Source organism: Hibiscus syriacus, unplaced genomic scaffold (genome assembly GCF_006381635.1).
Source record: "Hibiscus syriacus cultivar Baekdansim isolate YM2019G1 unplaced genomic scaffold, ASM638163v2 tig00110198_pilon, whole genome shotgun sequence".
In the NCBI taxonomy this organism is placed as follows: domain Eukaryota; kingdom Viridiplantae; phylum Streptophyta; class Magnoliopsida; order Malvales; family Malvaceae; genus Hibiscus; species Hibiscus syriacus.
In genome coordinates this window covers 1,012,674-1,026,353 of record NW_024062623.1, presented here as the reverse complement: position 1 = coordinate 1,026,353, position 13,680 = coordinate 1,012,674, and the positions used below count along the sequence as shown (strand labels likewise).

The window sequence follows — 13,680 nt, the reverse complement described above, 5'->3', positions numbered from 1 at the left end:
AATTTATTTAAGGGTTCATTGATCCTAGTTGGACCTTGTAAATCTTTAAATAAAGGTGGTTAATTAGGGTTTACATTGATAAAATAAATTAGTTTTTTTCCTAGATAAACATGATTATTAAAATATGAACTACGTACCACAAGTCAGTTATTCATGTGATAAATTTTATATCACCTCTAACTGTAAATACCAAATATCTAAATGATTAATAGGTCACAATTTCAAGAGTCGTATTCGTATTAAAAATCGGAATCAAACGGGATTTTATCCTTTTATTTTATATAAAAGTTTTATTCTCTTTAATTCGTCTTAGGATAACTATAGAAAAAATAATTATCTAAATGTAACTCTTATTAAATAATTGTATTGTGACCTTTCATCATCATACGCAAACCATGTTGTTTACTGTTTTGAAAATGATCCACCATCATTGTGGTCTGAATCTTGTTCACGAATTTAGGGTTTTCTTCCCTTCTTCTTTAAGCTAATCATCATGAGCTCAATTGAACCAGGAAGACTCACTGCAGGAGAAGAATGGGGTAATCTATGGTTTGTGATAAACTTAAGTTTTTTTTTAGTGATAATATCACATTTGATACCTTTACTTTGATAAAAATATTTAATGTGGTATTTTTACTCTTAAGATGTCCAATGTGGTAGTTATACTACTAGAATATTTAATTTGATACATGTATTTCAACATGATTTTAATATAATAATTATATTTTGAAAAAATAACTAATTTGAAAAGAAAAGAAAAGGTCGTAACATCCTCACCCTATCAAAGACAAGCATGATCTGAAAATTGTGTTCGAGATTAAGGTTGAATTGAGGGGAGACAGTCGTCTCTCGAAAATTTTAAATTTTCATATATTTTATATATTTTCTATGTTTTCTATTGATAATATATTTTCATCTCTTACAATTGAATAAGTTCGTCCCGTCTCGTACTAAAATATTATAAATTTACCCTTAATATAAAATTTATATTATAAATTTCGTTAAAAAAATCTGAATTTTGTGATAAAATTACAGTGCGTCATGTCATAATAATATCTCAAAAAATATTAAAATTTAACCGTCAAAATTAGTTAAAATGATTAATTAATTAATTAATTAATTAATTTCTCGATTTAGTAACTTAATTAATTTATTTTCTTAATTTAAAGATTCAATTAATTGCAAAAATAATTCATAGCTTAATTTATAGGAAGCCATGCAACATAATCAAGAATGAATATGAGTTTCACCAAGATTAAAAAAGACTACTTATTTTATTTTAATAAGGGGAAATTGACACAAAAATTACAATTGATTCTAATGTAATCAACTATATAATTTTACACTTGCCACTGGTAAACTATAACATGCTTGTGAATCCAAATGAATTACGTATATATTAGGCCAGATTGTGGAGAACAGACCGTAATCTAAGATTCATGTTCAAACAATGGCAGACTTGATCGGTTCTTCCTCGGTGGGACGCCAGAATTTCTTGCGTACGCAAAGGAATCCTTCGCCGTCTTTCGAATAAATCATTCGGATCTCCCATTGCAGAGATTTAGCCATGCTCTCCACCTCGCTAATCGTTTCGGCTGTGTCTCGTACGATCAGCTTCCCTTCCGGCCGCAGAATTCTATCGGCTTCTGCTATTACTGTGACCAACTTGCACCTGCAGACAATGAACCAAACGTCATATCATGGAGGTGATCTTGGTTGAGAAATAACATCTGCAAGAAATATAGCATGGAAGATAGTAGACCTCTTTTGAATGCTGGAGAAGAGATGATCTGCATGAAGAACATCGTACGTTCTCGGGTATGTGTTAAATGATTCACACCAATCATGATGTATTCCGAACAAGCCACGTTCGTAGATTACCGGAAGTGTATCGGGAGAGTCGATTGGGACGACATTCATAACCCACAATTTCAAGTCTTTCAGGGCCGCAGCAAACCTATAAACCGAAGCACAGAAGCATGATCGAGTAAGAACTAAGATAAAGAAAGGGCCTGATGAATAATGTCATCACTAGAGAGAGGTTAAACAAAATATACCCTCCGTAAACAGCTTTCATATCCATGACATTTCTCACAGAAGACCAGTCGATTCCCATCCCGTTCAAATACGACTGGGAGACGACTGTTTTCCAGTGATTGTAGTCTGCAGTGAAATCCTCCTGAGCATTCAACCAATATGGAGGTTGTTCCAACCTTTCCGGCCATTGTGCAGGCCAAACGGATCCTCTCTCAGTTGAATCTTCCGGTACTTTGTGCATGCATGCCTGAAGGGGAACATTCCTGAAGACATGAACCCGAAAATGTTCATCCATTGAGAGTATTGCAAACATTATTCATCAAGAAAATTCGGAGTACACTTACCAGGCTGCATTAGGATCATCAGATTCTTCACAAAGTGGAGGTACATTTTTAGACCTTTTCTCGTAGCAGTCATTGGAAGTCGGCTTCCGATATATTGCAGCTCCAACTGCGTTCAATCTGTCCTTCTTGACAGTCACCAGATCCCAGCACATTGATTTTGTTAGCCGAGACATCTCTGCCATCAGAAAGCCACAGCCCACAAAAATTAAAAACTTGTTAGCAATCCAAATCTCATTCTCCCTTAGGAACTACATTACTAGGTTATAAAATATTTTACCTTGCAAAATGCCAACATCTTCAGGGAGCTTCTGGTAAACCGGAGTAGCAGACCAAACAAAGTAACCACCGGGTCGTAGGACACGGTTGAGCTCCAACAGAAGTTTTCCACCTGAAACATGCATCCGGATGTGTCTCCGTATTAGCAAAGAATAAAACAGTATAGAATCAAACACTGACAAATACAAAAATGAAATCACACCTTCAACGTGCCAGGGGACCCTGCAACGTGCACAGTGCACAAGATCGAAGACGGAACTAGGATAAGGTAGTCTTTTGGTGCCCATCACATTTGATATAGCAGGAATCCCCCGTTCGAGAGCAAACTGCACTTGGGCTTCATGTTCATCCTTCGGAGCAAATGACATGGCAAGAACATCTCTTTCGAAGAGATAGCCTCCAAAGCTAGCCACCCCACACCCAACATCAAGTATCACACGGCTTCTTTTTCCCCATGCAATTTCAGGAACAGACTGCATTGTCGAAGCAGATATGTCGTCAACTTGACATGATTAGACGAAATAATACTTTACATTGTTAAAGCGAACATATATACATGCATGAAAGTACTTACCTCTTGAATAAAATCAATGTAATGAAGAGCCCCATTCTTAAACTGAGTTCCACCACCGGGAAAGGTCAGGTATTCGCCCGTTACTTTAACCCAATTCTGATGCCCCTTGACCTCTGCAAGCTTGGTGTGGGGGACATTGTAGTACCATATCTGCACCAAGCATCAAAAGAATAAATTTCAACCAAAGTAAATACACATAACACATACACTCTTTCAAGCTTTTGATAGGTGTTTACTTTATCCCGGCTTTTAGGCCATTTTATCGAGCGCTTATATCCTTCAGGTAGAGGGACAAGACATGTAGGAGCTTCATCCGGACAGTGCCTCTCTCGATGTTCATAGTGCTTTGTGCTTGGAAGCTTTTTGATAACTTGCCAATTGTCTAGGCACGGTATGTAGTCAGGCCCGGCAGTTGACTTACAGACTTTCCACTGGTGAACATTATTTTCACTGGATGTTGAAGTTTGCTGTGACTTCTTCTCATCCTGTGATTCCTCTGCTTGTGTCGACCAAGCTCCGATCTGAGTGGTAGACTCGGTCAAAATTTCCGACTGAGCAGCCGCAGGGAGAATCTCATTTGAAGTTTGATTGTTTTCCTCGCTTTCTGCATTGTTCTCGACAGCACTTTGTTCCGAGTTCTCGTCTTCATTTTTTCCTTTATTTGAAGTTTGATTGTTTTCCTCGTTTGCTTCATAATAGTTTTTACCACCCTCGGTGGACTCGGATCTGTTTTCACCTGAGCTATCCTCCGCTTCTGCCTCGACATTGTTATTCATTCCAACAGCTTCATTCTCTGCTTGTCCGGTTTCCAAATTCGACTCTCCCTCTCTTGAATTCATTTCCCCATCTTTACCATTTCCATTCCCATCATCTCCATCCGCCCTTTGTTGTTCACTTCCTGTCTCGGTTGTCTCATCAGAACTCTCGTTCCCATGATTTTCTTCCCGGTTTTCCTCAGCCGAATTCCGAGACTCCTCATCAGTATTCCCTGAAACTTTACTAGCCATACCAGTGCCATCTTCTTTTGTTGCATCATCCGATAAATCACCAGAGGTATCATCAAATTGCTTAGAAACACCTTCTTGCAATCTCTGTTTCACCTCATTCCCGGTCTCCTGCGACGACAATTCCAAATTCTGAACCGGAACGACGGATGAGGACATGAACATCCAAATCCCAACCAAACAAAAAGCAACAAACACAACTATAGCAGCCGTCGAACAGAAACTCGACTTCCTCCCATCAACTCTCGAATACTTCCCCATGACCATGTTTCTTTTAAACGTTCTCTCTTCTTACATATACCTGGAAGAACAAAAAGAAGTCGATTACTACCGGAAATCGACTTCTAAAACCAACGAAAACAAGTAGATCTAAACAATTAAATCTTAATATACCGAAAACAAGCCAATGGTAGCTGAATTATATGTATCTATACATAGAATTTTTCTTCTTTTTTTTACAAGAAAATCGAGTAGCTAGAAAACATTAAAAACAGCCTGTTCTTGAACAAGATCTTTCCCAAAAGTTATTCTAAAAACTAAATCTTGATCTACGAACGAAACCCAGATAAAAACAATCCACACAAAAGTGATTTTTTTTTCAATCTCCGGCCATTAAAGCTCAACTCAAAGCATGATCAGCTAAAGAAGCAAAACAGTAGCTTAAAACACCATTTGAGGCACTTTAATTACATGCAAAACTCATAACTACCAAATCACCTTAACTGATCAAAACATGGATAAAAAAAAGAATGTTGAAAAAAGACTGAACCTTTATTGTTTTTGCTTCGATGGGGCTGTTGCAGGCTTGTTGTAGGGATCTGGGTTCGGAGAATTTTAGGTGATTTTGCTCATTTTATTACAGTTTTTGTTAAATGAAGATGGAGATAGAAGTGGAAATGGTGCAGAAGCTGATTGTTTATTTATAGGCAAAGTTCAAGTATTGATAGCATAGTATTATTGCAGCTTTTTTTGTTGGATTTTGGTTGTCTGGATTCTTTTTTCACTAAAGGAAAGTGGACAAGTTGGATATTGGTACCATAGACATTTAATTTTATTAAAGAATTATATATAAAAACAAATTAAATACGATTATAATATTTAAAAATATGAAAATAGAGTTTAAATATAAAAATTATTGAAGTGAGAGATCTGTTTAACATTAAAAAAAATGTTCTTTTCGGGGCACATGCTTGTGTTTTAAAATATTCTTTTTTTAAATCTTGTCCTCCTTTGAAAATATCCTTTTTTTCATTTAAATTTCACCGACAAAATATGAAATTGAAACCCGTCTTTCATTTTCCATTATGCTTTTGAAAAATCATTCTATCTATATTTTTTAAATAAAATATTTGTAAAATATTTTATTTCTTTCATTATTAAAATCGTTTAATAATTTAAATAAAATTTTTATCAAAATAATGTTTCATTCAAAAATTTATTCAATTAGAGCAAAATACACCAATGATCTCCTACTAAAATATATTATTTTATTCAGTCTCCGACTATTGAAAATTATAAAATGATCCCTTAATTATAGGGAGTTATTTTGTTGAGTCTCTCTCTATTATTAAAAGTTACAAAATGATCAATTGACTATTAATTATGTTTCAAACTCATCATTTTTTCTTAAAAAAATTAGCGACAGACTGAACTGGAGGTTAACTTGCTGACTGTGATATAAAAAAATAGGATCTCATCATCTTAAACGACTATCATATCTCAATTAACATATTAACGTCTAGCTCAGACGATTATGATTTTTTAATAAAAAAAAAGGACGAGTATGGAACATAATAAATAGCCGAATGACTATTTTGTAACTTTTAATAGTAAAGAGACTCAACAAAGCAACTCTTTACAGTTGAGGATTATTTTATAAGTTTTAATAATCGACTGATTTATTAAAATAATATCCATAGTTAGGGGACCATTTGTGTACTTTACCCGTTTAGTTATCACATGATTCAGCAAGACAAACGTTAATTATAACATAATTACAAGAAGCAGTGCACCGACACTAAATTTAGATGCATGCAAGTCAATGTGTAGAACATGGGGAAAGGCCCCACCTAAGCCTCCATTCAATTCATAAAACACATCATTGAATTTGTATGAACGCAAGACTTTCATTGATTGAATCTCCAACATGATTTTATTGAAAAATCAGTAATAATTTTCCTATGAAAATATCACATAAAATGGTCCCATTCGGCATTAATTCTAATCTATATGGTTACGACTTAATTACAACTTTTTCAAGGGTTATGGTGATCCAGTCTAATTCGGACATAGACGAAACTATGTATAATATCGGACCAGCCCAACACTCAACACTCAACCGCAACCCAAAACCTTTACAACAATTATAATCGGCTTGGGTCCACGGTCCACCACTTACTCCTACCCTCCCACCCTGACTCAACTCCTCAACATCATTCGACCAAGTCAAACCGGCTACATATAATCTTGGAAAAATCGATGTGTTTAATCAGATCAGTTGTACATATGCTGCTGGTGATGTTACTTAATGTTATATAGACAGCATCAACACCAGCAGCCGCTTCTCAGGCAAAACCCGGCTTCCAAAGCCACTGGCGACATTATCATCCCTTACCAATTCGGTACCGGCTGTGATTGCAACGTCAACAAAAAAAAAATCATCACATGTACACCAGTTACAACATCCCATACCCAACAAGCCCTTTGAATCCACCACTAACATCGAAGTCATCGACATATGTTTCAACGATCAGTTGGGAATCCTCAGTGGACATGTTTATAAATCCTTTGACAGAATACGAAATCGTCAATGGAAACCATGTTAGTGCATAAGAATAGACATAAACAACATCTGCAACTTTGTTGCCGACCATGCAATACGATTTGCTGCCTACTGTCATAGTCGGACGGACTGCTTTTGTTACTTTGAGCATTAATTCCCGAAAGTTCACCGAGCAAAGACTCTGTCTCCTTCGAATCATTTTTCATCCAAGGATGCTTTAGCATTGTTCTTAGACCGTCCAATTCCATTGCAACTTCCTTCATTGAAGGCCTATCTTCTCCTCTTAACTCTTAAGCACCTGTTTGCCAACATGGAAACTTCCTTTATCTGTGCAGTGTTCCCCTCAGCTAGCACATGATGATCGATAATCCCGAAAATCGATCCTTCTTCAGTGCAGAAACAAACTGCATTGCTAGATTCCGCTCCTCTTCCGGCATTAAAAAACTAAGTGCCTTTCTCCCAGTCAATAACTCTGCAAGTACAACTCCAAAGCTATACACATCACTCTTTTCAGTTAACTGACCCGATTGAAAGTACTCCGGGTCTAAGTAACCAAGTGTGCCTTACACTAATGTGGTTAACAGTGTTTGATCCAAGTGAACTAACATTGAAGCTCCGAAATCCGACACTTTTGCAATGTAATTCTCGTCCAAAAGAATGTTAGTAGACTTGACATCTCTATGAATGATCGGAGGATAAGCAGCCGAGTGCAGACACGAGAGTGCTCCGGCAGTTTCTGCTGAATTCTCAACCGACATTCCCAGGATAAAGATGCATTGCCCGGACAATGCAAGCGCTGGTAAAGGGTTCCATTGGATATAAATTCGTAAACCAACAAAGGGACTTCGGTCTCTAAACAACATCCCAAGAGCTTCACCACATTTCTATGGTTAACCTGAGAAAGAACAATAACTTCATTAATGAACTGTTCGACTTGACTGCGATTTGCAATCATAGATTTTTTAATGGCGACAACTCTGTGGTCTCGCAGTAATGCTTTATAAACAGTACCTTGGCCTCCTTTGCCTAGAATTCGAGTTTCATGGAAGTTGTTTGTTGCCTTCTTGAGCTCTTCTGACGTTAAAATCTTGGCTGAAACAGGACCTTTAAGCTTTAAAAATTCTTGTAAGATAATTCCACATTTTGTAGGAAGAACTTTTCTCTTTGTCGGATGAGTTTTCTTCGCCAAAGTCCCCAATATGTCCAGGAAATGTTCAATATGACCACTAAAAGGCCTATGCTTACACCTAGACCGATGATAAGGAAAGGAAGGCCTTGTTCATCAATAGGACTGCAACCTGTTCCATATCTTTTTCCTGGTAAATTGTAGCATATTGCATTTTCCTCGCAGGAACTCCAAATCTTGCACTCATCCACATCTGCAAAAACATGTCAATCAGCAACAATCCCGAAGCCGGTAAACGACTTAATCGAGTTGCAGGTGACAGCAGATACAAAGAGACATGCCTAAACAACCTTCAGGGAGGTATGGATTCCCATGGAAACCGTCTGGACATTTGCAAAGATAACCCGAACCAATGACAGGTTCTTAACACTCGCTCTGATGACATGCGTAATTCGATGGATTCTTACCAGCTTTGTCACATGTCTCATTGCTTACAACCCAATCGACGGACACTGGAAACTTTTTATTTAGAGGTATAGATCGAACATAATCCGAAGAGAACCGAAATCTACTTTCTTCAACGATAAAAGCATAGCTGCACCGGTTAAAATCTGACACATTCACATGGCCGTTAAAGCTATTAGCTTGAACATCAATTGTTTTCAGTCCATCAGGAATCTGAGTCTGGCAACATCCGAATCCCGAACAAGATCCATTGACGAAGTCCTCAAACTGGTTACATATGGACATACATCCGGTACTGTAGCTTTTGTCTCCGATGAATCCCTTGAGATATGCATAAGTGTCGCATCCCATGGCGGTGAACTTGTTTCAGTTGTTTGAGACATTGTAAATCGACAAGGGAGACAGGGATGTTGTCTGTGGGATCACATCGGTCAGGGGAACATCTTAACAATCTCGAACAACTTTGGTTAAGATCTGCAACTGACCTTCCATGGTGATATCGGTGACAATAAAATCAGTGTGTGCTAAGTAGGCTATGGATTAGGTGGCTGATTCATTGCAACTGATACGAAAGTTCTCGTTTAGAAAACAGCCTTCCTCTGTGCCAAATGGGTATGCCATTTTTGTGCAACACTCGATTTCTTGTCACCGGGTATTACTGTTGCGGCCATTACCAACGATACGAGGATGTTTACTGATAATCTCGTACGAGGATCCATTACTCTCTCATTTAGAAACATGTAACTAAAAGTTTGATTAAAAGAGGAAAAGAAATAGTGTAAATCTTTGGATAATACGATGTATGGCAGCTTTGAACCATTTGCATTTTTCTTTTGGGATAAAACAGATTGCACATTGGACTTCTCTAATTAAGATCGTTTATTGTCATGGGATTATGTCTGAGACCACATTGTTGCCGGCTTTATAGCGAAATCTATTTCATTAATAAATGGACAAATTCAGCAAGACATTCTTATATAACTGGACAAAATCTAGGATGAGAATCTATACTGATTTGTTTATCTAGAGGATCCAACTGGCAATGTTTGGTTCAGTCTTTTCGTTTTGATGCAAATTGAATTCTAGAACCAGTTTGTGAGGAAGTAATTCACGCAAACTACAACATTACGTCCTAAAATCAATCAAAAGAATTGAGAGCCTCCACTCTAACGAGTGTCGAGATGTCCTCACCCTAAAATCGTTGAGATGCTTCTAAAAATCCGACTAATGTAGAGATGTCCAAAGAATGTTGAGACGTCTCTGCTATGGCATCAAGATGCCTATTCCCTGACAAGGGGAGAGTTGGTCTATTCCTCCTTGTCTTCACCACGACAAAGATGTCTCCACCCAATAATTAGATCCCTCGGAAGATGACGAGATATCTCCTCTTTGACCAAGGATTTTGAGAAATCCCCGCCCTACCTATTGATACAATAATATGACACTTCTGCTAGTGACTAACCAAAAAGAGTCGAGAAGCCTTTGTAGCGTCGAAATGTTACTATATTCTCCTTAATTCTCTGCGTGAGAAAGAGTATTGATAAAATTTCATAGAGAAGATTATGTCTTTTCCTATTGTTTCTCCTGCTACGTGATAAATACCTTTGCTTCCAGCATTGAGAGTCTTTGTGCGAAGATACCTCCGTTCAGTCATAGTGTCGAGACCTCCACCTACTTTTATACTGGAGCATCAAAACACATCTGATTACATATCCGCCTTAAGCGTCGAGATTCTTTACCTTAAAGATTTCTGCAATAAAATCACTATTTCAAGCATGAATAGCTTTTACCGATAACATAAAGCAAAATTTCATGGTACACACCCCGGAACGTTAAAGATAGCTCCACGTTAAGCAACAAAATCTTCCGCTGTCAGCATGGCGATAAATAATCTTCGAACGATATTTTACGAAGTGCTAAAATTTGTGTTAAATGATTAAAATACCTCTTTTTAGAACGTTTCAGATGACTAAAAACTTCTCTGCAATCATGTGTCGGGAATCTCTAAGCCGAGAGGCCTTCGTGCCATGATATATCCACTAAGGTTACTAGGAGATACCATTAATCTCCACTAAACAAAGAAATAACATCAATCTTATAACTATATCGTTTAAGCGTATATTATAGGACGCAGAGATATCTCTGCCCTGATCCAAAATTTTAAAACAAATCTGTAAGGACATAGGGATCCTGTAAAACATAAGCGTTAGCATACCTTTGTCCACTTAATAGCGTTAAACGCCCCATGAATAAAGATACAATCTAAAAATTCATTCAAACAACGAAGCATAAAAACAACAATAAGACCTGTTGACTTGACAAATTTGAAAAAGGTGAGGCATAAAAAAGGCCAATATTTTATTAAGATCATATACAAAAAATAATAAAATCGTTCATTACATAGGAAAATCAAACTGGATGATCATCGACATATGCCTTTTGATCAATGGCTCGACCTCTCAGCTACCTCTAGAGAAGAAGTAGAAGCATTCTTTAGAGATGATTTACATCAAGCTCTGAGTCGAAGTTTGTATCACCGTCATGTTAAAGAAAAGTCATTTTGGGCCCTTTTTTTTAGTATTTTGATCTTTAATGTTTCATTTAAGGATAAAAAATTATTTCGTGGATAGAAATTATTAGTCAACAAACGATTAACAGCCTTAAATATTTATCTTTTTTGTCTTAAAATGAAATATTATGGGTCAAAATGCTTTAAGAAAAAAAGAGAGAGTTAAAGTGACTATTTAATTAAACATTAAGGACCTTTTACCCTAAAATGAAACGTTTGTGTTAAAATATTCTAAAATTATATATATGAACTAAGATGATTATTTAATCAAAAAGATAATGGACATTTTGTAACATTATGCTAAAATAAAAAATACTTTTGTTTTTTTTTCCAGCAGAATTTGATTTTGAGCATCTGGTTGGCTATGGAAAATTAAACCATTGGACTGAATCAATGCCACGCCATTACATTATCCAAAAGTTATCAAAACTTCAAAGGAATGTCGATGACATGGCGCAATATTCCATCCCCCAATGCATGCAATATTTTCAAAAATTAATAAAACAAATATGTGGATGAAAGGACATTATTGCAAAGATTTTTGACTACCGGGTTCTTTTGAATACCAAATTCATCAATTCTCCACATTTACCCCATCAATCCTTTCTCCTCTGAAGAAAAAAGTTGTCAGAGAAGACAATGGTGGGCTTTGAACGATGAAGAAGAAGAGAAAGTGCAGGTTATGCTTGTTCCATGGCCATCCATTCTGCCTACCATGCTTCTTCCATTTCACCTTCAGTTCCATTGAAAGGCTTTGGTGCCAAGAATAGAAAGTTCAAGCCTTTTCGAGTTCAGTTTTTTTCCATTAGCAACACTGTTGGATCCTCCTACAATTCCCTTGTCTCTGAGGTTTTCCTCTTTCCTCTCCGTGTTAATGTAAATTTTGGAATTGATAGTTTGGTTTGTTCTTAGCCTGCAATTTGCTTGTGAAAAAGGCATTTTTTGCTGTGTTTCTGAAATTTGCATAGATTTTGTTCATGCACCTTTGGCCATCACCTGTTCTATCATTTTGGTTTGCTGGGATTTGCTTAGACTGTTGTTTGTAGTGAAAAAAGACATAATCTAAAATCTGGTTTGTGTGTTTGATCTACTTCATTGAATGTGTTGAAAAAGATGTGAAATACATGCATTGCTTCAAGGAGCTTTTCTGTAAATTATGTATGCTTACTCTGCTGCAATTATTATTGAAGGTCCCTTGATTTTCCAAACGGATATCAACATTTACATTCTTAGTTTTCAGGCTGTAAGGCTCTTGGTTCCTCCGGCGATTTTCGAAGCTTCTAAACTCGAAGTTGTCTTCATGGGAAAGGGGCTAAAAAGTTATTCTGCAATAATCCCAAGAACCTACATTCTTTCCCACTGTGACTTCACTGCTAACTTAACATTGACCATCTCGAATGTCATCGACCTCGATCAGGTTCGGATTCCATTAGTTTCAATCTCGGTATGCAGTTACCATTTTCTGAATATAGAAGAACTTTGATTTGGGGCTTTTACACATTGAATGATTTCCAATGGCAGTTGAAAGGGTGGTACAACAACGATGATGTGGTTGCCGAGTGGAAGAAAGTGAAAGAAACCATGTTTCTGAATGTGCATTGTTTCGTAAGCGGTCCGAATCTCTCGCTCGACCTTGCTGCTGAATTTAGATACCACATTTTCTCCAAGGAGTTACCTTTGGTAAGTTTTCCTCCTTAGCTTCGATGTTTTGGACTTTGACACCGTGTATTCGCCGTCTCGATAAGGATTTTCTCCATCTAGCTAGCCATTCTAGTAGTGGTACATGGTAATGCTTGCGGAACTTTTGCTGCAGGTACTTAAAGCCGTGCTTCGTGGAGATTCAGTCCTTTTCGCCGAACACCCTGAGTTAATGGATGCTTTAGTTTCTGTTTACTTCCATTCTAGTTTGCCGAAGTACAATCGAATCGAATGTTGGGGACCGCTTAAGGAGGCTGCAGAGGTAAATATATCAAACCCTTATTCATAATTTGTCACATATTACCGATGCCGGTTTTCGAACTCGAATAACCGAACCGAATGTTGGTCAGGGAAAACATAGAGATCAAGATCAAGGTATGTTAAGTGCAGATAAACAAAGTTCATCTTCACCAGCAAAATGGGGAAGAATTCCAAAATCCATCTTTCAAGCATTGTTTGCCTTTCTTCTTTGATTTGTGGATAACAATACAATAAAAGAAAACAAGGTTCAATTTCAATACCAAAGAGCAGTGAATTCCATGAAAGAAGGCTGTTGTTTTCTTCTGGTATTCTTTGCTTCTTGCTGATGCATTTGCTGAAAAATGTAAAACGCATAATTCTTCTGCAACTCAGGCCATTTGTTCATTCATTAAGTAATGGCTATTTTCTTTGTTGATTCGTAAATCAACATTAGAGCTACATTACACTCTTATTATAAGCTTCTAAGATCTGATTTATTTGTCATTCAGTAGCTGGACACTTGTACATGAATTACATACATAAGTAGGAACCGACATGGGTCGGG

General features: G+C 37.0%; 2 protein-coding genes and 1 pseudogene across 4 annotated transcripts; 1 reads left to right on the top strand and 2 right to left on the bottom strand.

Annotated features, from left to right (window-relative positions):
* Positions 1-1,381: 1,381 nt before the first annotated feature.
* LOC120218559 (probable methyltransferase PMT24) lies at positions 1,382-8,133 on the bottom strand. Of its 3 annotated transcripts, XM_039215488.1 has the most exons (10): positions 5,005-5,173; positions 3,941-4,536; positions 3,468-3,895; positions 3,232-3,381; positions 2,860-3,130; positions 2,659-2,769; positions 2,382-2,556; positions 2,058-2,300; positions 1,763-1,957; positions 1,382-1,672 (listed from the first exon to the last, which is right to left on the bottom strand). In XM_039215488.1, the coding sequence occupies exons 2-10, from the start codon at positions 4,500-4,502 to the stop codon at positions 1,444-1,446; spliced, it is 2,364 nt and encodes a 787-aa protein (XP_039071419.1). In that variant the 5' UTR covers positions 4,503-4,536; positions 5,005-5,173; the 3' UTR covers positions 1,382-1,443. The 3 variants fall into 3 exon arrangements, with proteins under 3 accessions (XP_039071419.1, XP_039071418.1, XP_039071417.1); XM_039215487.1 differs by lacking the exon at positions 5,005-5,173 and adding an exon at positions 8,122-8,133 and having other exon boundaries at positions 3,468-4,536; XM_039215486.1 differs by having other exon boundaries at positions 3,468-4,536; positions 5,005-5,174.
* Positions 6,911-8,959, bottom strand: LOC120218405 (annotated as a pseudogene).
* Positions 8,960-11,735: 2,776 nt separating this feature from the next.
* Positions 11,736-13,378, top strand: LOC120218561 (magnesium dechelatase SGRL, chloroplastic-like). The gene is made up of 5 exons (XM_039215489.1): positions 11,736-12,026; positions 12,418-12,594; positions 12,699-12,857; positions 12,991-13,137; positions 13,226-13,378. The coding sequence occupies exons 1-5, from the start codon at positions 11,871-11,873 to the stop codon at positions 13,346-13,348; spliced, it is 762 nt and encodes a 253-aa protein (XP_039071420.1). The 5' UTR covers positions 11,736-11,870; the 3' UTR covers positions 13,349-13,378.
* The last annotated feature ends 302 nt before the right edge of the window (positions 13,379-13,680 follow it).